The sequence below is a fragment of the Entamoeba histolytica genome, genomic scaffold, assembly GCF_000208925.1.
Source record: "Entamoeba histolytica HM-1:IMSS scf_1104750517689 genomic scaffold, whole genome shotgun sequence".
NCBI lineage: Eukaryota > Evosea > Mastigamoebida > Endamoebidae > Entamoeba > Entamoeba histolytica.
Window position 1 is genome coordinate 1 of NW_001915538.1, and position 3,635 is coordinate 3,635.

General features: G+C 22.4%; 1 protein-coding gene across 1 annotated transcript, besides 1 other annotated feature; it reads right to left on the reverse strand.

The window, feature by feature from the left end:
• Positions 1 to 241: 241 nt before the first annotated feature.
• Positions 242 to 2,772: a repeat region.
• Positions 2,773 to 2,961: 189 nt separating this feature from the next.
• EHI_091350 (uncharacterized protein) lies at positions 2,962 to 3,545 on the reverse strand (the record flags this gene model as incomplete). The annotated part of the gene is made up of 2 exons (XM_001914397.1): positions 2,962 to 3,447; positions 3,513 to 3,545. 2 exons carry the CDS (start codon positions 3,543 to 3,545, stop codon positions 2,962 to 2,964), a joined length of 519 nt encoding a protein of 172 aa, XP_001914432.1.
• Between the last annotated feature and the right edge of the window lie 90 nt (positions 3,546 to 3,635).

Here is a 3,635-nt window from a genome sequence, read left to right on the forward strand (position 1 = left end):
TAATATAATAATAATAAAATTATAATATTGTTATTTTCTATAATTAGTTTATTTTATTTTTAGTATTTTTTCATTTTTTTTAAAAAAACAAAAAAAAATTGAAGATAAGAAGATTCAATTTTGTTTTATTTTTATTATTTCATCTTTTGTGATTTGAATTTTCATGTTTTATCAACATCAATACTCTTTCTATCATTTATTTATTTTTATTATTTTGTTTTACAAAGATCTTTTTCCAATGTAATACTATTATAGATTTCCTGAATATTAATTTATATGAAATATTAATTGAAAATAGAATTAATAATAGAATATCAATAATCACTCCCAATGAATTAGATTGTGATATTAAATTTATTGTTAATTGGAAATTAAATTGAAAATGATAAAATACAATGATTCTTGATTAAATATTTAGAACAACCAAAGAAATATTTATTAAAATTATTTAATGAATGGTTAAGCAATCCTAATGAAATACCTCTTCATTTTATTCAATGAAGAACAATATTGATATATAAGAAATGAGATAAATTAGACCTACAGAATTACAGACCAATAATTTGCTTAAATTGTCTGTTAAAAATATATACATCAATATTATTGATGAAAATAGAAAATCAATTGATGCTAAATCAAATTGAAAAACAACTATCATTAAATCAAATTTGATGTAAAAAATACACATATGCATCAAAAAATGATTATTATACAACACTATAATCCAGCAATTATTAATAAAGAATAAATGGAAGTGGGTAGAAACATATTATGACATATCCAAAGCATATGATAGTATTAACCACCAATGGATTAAACAATGTTTGATTTATTTTAATATCCCACTTGTAGTAATTAATAATATATTATATATATATTAAATAATACATATCTTAATTTATATTATAATCAAGAAAGTGTGGGTATGATTAATGTAGAAAGAGGAATAATACAAGGTGATAGTTTATCTCCACTTTTATTTGTGTTATCTATTGATATATTATCTAAACAATTAGATAAACAAATAAGCAAATTAAATATCAAAATGAATGGAGAAGAAAAACAAGTCAAGTTAAACCACATATTATATATGGACGATTTAAAGATAATGACTAATAGCCTCGATGAAATGGAAAAAGCATACAAATTAACTAAAGAAATATTTAATTGAATATGATTAAAAATCAATGTAAAAAAGAGTGGGATAATGACTAATATTAATAGTCAAATAAATGGTGAATTAGCCGAATTACCAAGAGTAACTAATGATAATCATTATAAATATCTTGGTATTGAAATAGGAGATAAAATAAATATTAATAAATATTGTACAAGAATATTAAATGATGTATCTTCTATTTTATCATCATTAAACACTATGAAATACAGCAGCATCAATACAATAAGAAAGATTAATAATGATACAATCTCTAAATTAAGATATTGATTTAGTATTATCAAATATAAACTAGGAGAATTGGAGAAGATAGATAAACAAATAAGAAAATTATTAATACAACTCCAATTATACCGTAGAAATATTCCAAAAAGTATATTATATGTTAAAATAAATGAAATATGAATGTGATTAATGTCAGCAAGAGATGAATGTGGTAAAGAATTATTAAGAATATATTTAAAATACAAATATCAAACACAGGAATAGGAGAAATGATAGAAGCAATAAAAGAAAATCCAAATTGAATAATTAAAAGAATGAAGAAAGCATTTGATAAGAATATTAATTTTAATGAATTAATGAATGTAATAGAATTAAATGAAAGAAAACATGATGTAAAGGAAATATTTGAATGGGTAAATAATGAATTAAATGATAGATATTTAAGTGAATGGAAAGAAAAGAAATGTGGTGAATATATAAGATGTGCAAATGGCACTTTTAATGATAAAAAACTAACAATAATAACATAGATGTCATTAAATATAAAAAGAAATGCATTCCTCCAAATAGTAAAAATGCAAGAATGAGTAAGTATGACAGGAAGTATTAAATCAAAATTACTCCAAAATGATGATTTAAAATATTGTAAACATTGTCATAACACAATTGCATCTATTAGTCATATATTGTTAGGATGTAATGAAAAAGAATCAAATATCAAAACATGATTATGTTTAAACAAATATATAAACATATATTAATTACACAATTTAATGAATTTGATTCAATTGATTTTAATAATACTCCAAAATGTATTAATAATGATAAAATAGTTATAACTTACAATAAAGATTTATTGGTTAGTGACAATTCATTCCATGATAGAAGATAAGATATATAATATCAAAATATTACAGAAAAGAAAGGATATATTATAGATGTTGCTATATGTCAAGATAATAATTTAGAATTAAATTAAATTCATAAAATAAATAAATAAATACAAAGAATTCCAAAGAATTCAAATAGAAAATAAGAAATAATAGAGAATTAATATATGTAGAAATAATACCTGTAATATTATCAATAAATTGATTAATACATAAAGAATCAGTAAGAAGAGTAAAAACACTAAAACTACAATTAGACTTTTCCAAAATCCTACGAACAAGTATTATTCAAAAATATGAAAGACTTAATGTTTTATACAGGAAATTCTGGCAACACAATAGAAGAAGAAGAATCTAATGTGAGCATGTTAGAAATGAACTCTATAACACTATTAGAGCATAATGAAGAAAGTGAAATAATCATTTCTCAGTATGAAGAAAATCCAATTGAGGATAAATCTATTAATTGACCTTTTTTTTATCTTTTTATTCTTATCTATGTTGTCTTTGTATTATGTATTATTTTCTTCTCTTTTCTCTCATTTTTCTTTATCATTTATTATGTATTTGTATTATTCTTTTATCAACTATACTCTTATCTTGACCTCTTTTCTTATCTATTTTATAACAAAAAAATAAAAATAAAAATTATATTTTAATTCCCTTCAATTAAAAGAAGAAAAGTGCAATAACTGATAAAATACCAATCATCATACTTGATGCTGAATCATCATTATTATCACTTGTATCTCCTGATGGTGTGTTTCCTGGACAAATAGTCTTCACTTTATCTTCACATTTTCCACATCCATATTTCTTCTCATTAGCTTCTCCTTCTCCATTGTTACTACATTCTTCTCCACTACTATATTCGTATTTTATAACGGTATTATTTAAAATAACATATTTCATTTTATCATCACAACTATCTACTTTAATATATGTTCCAAAAACTGCTTCTTCTTTCTTACTAACTGAACATTCAACATCGGACTCGATACGAATTACTGTAGCTCCTGAAACTGGTACTTCCGTTGAAATGTCTCCAATATTCTCTACACTAGTTGGTTCATCACATTCATTATCTGAAAACTCTTCAATTATATATGTATTATCTCTTGTCTTAACTACTTTCTTACTACTTGTTTCACTTCCCTTATTACATTTATTAACTTTATAACTCTTATATTCAATATTACTTGTCTTACTATAAATTATACCTTCTTCTTCTTGTTTTTCATATGTGACTGCATACGTTGTATCACCACATTTAATTCGATTAGAATTATTACTACTTGTAGCTTCTATACTTTCAACTGTCTTACATTCTTCATCACTATATT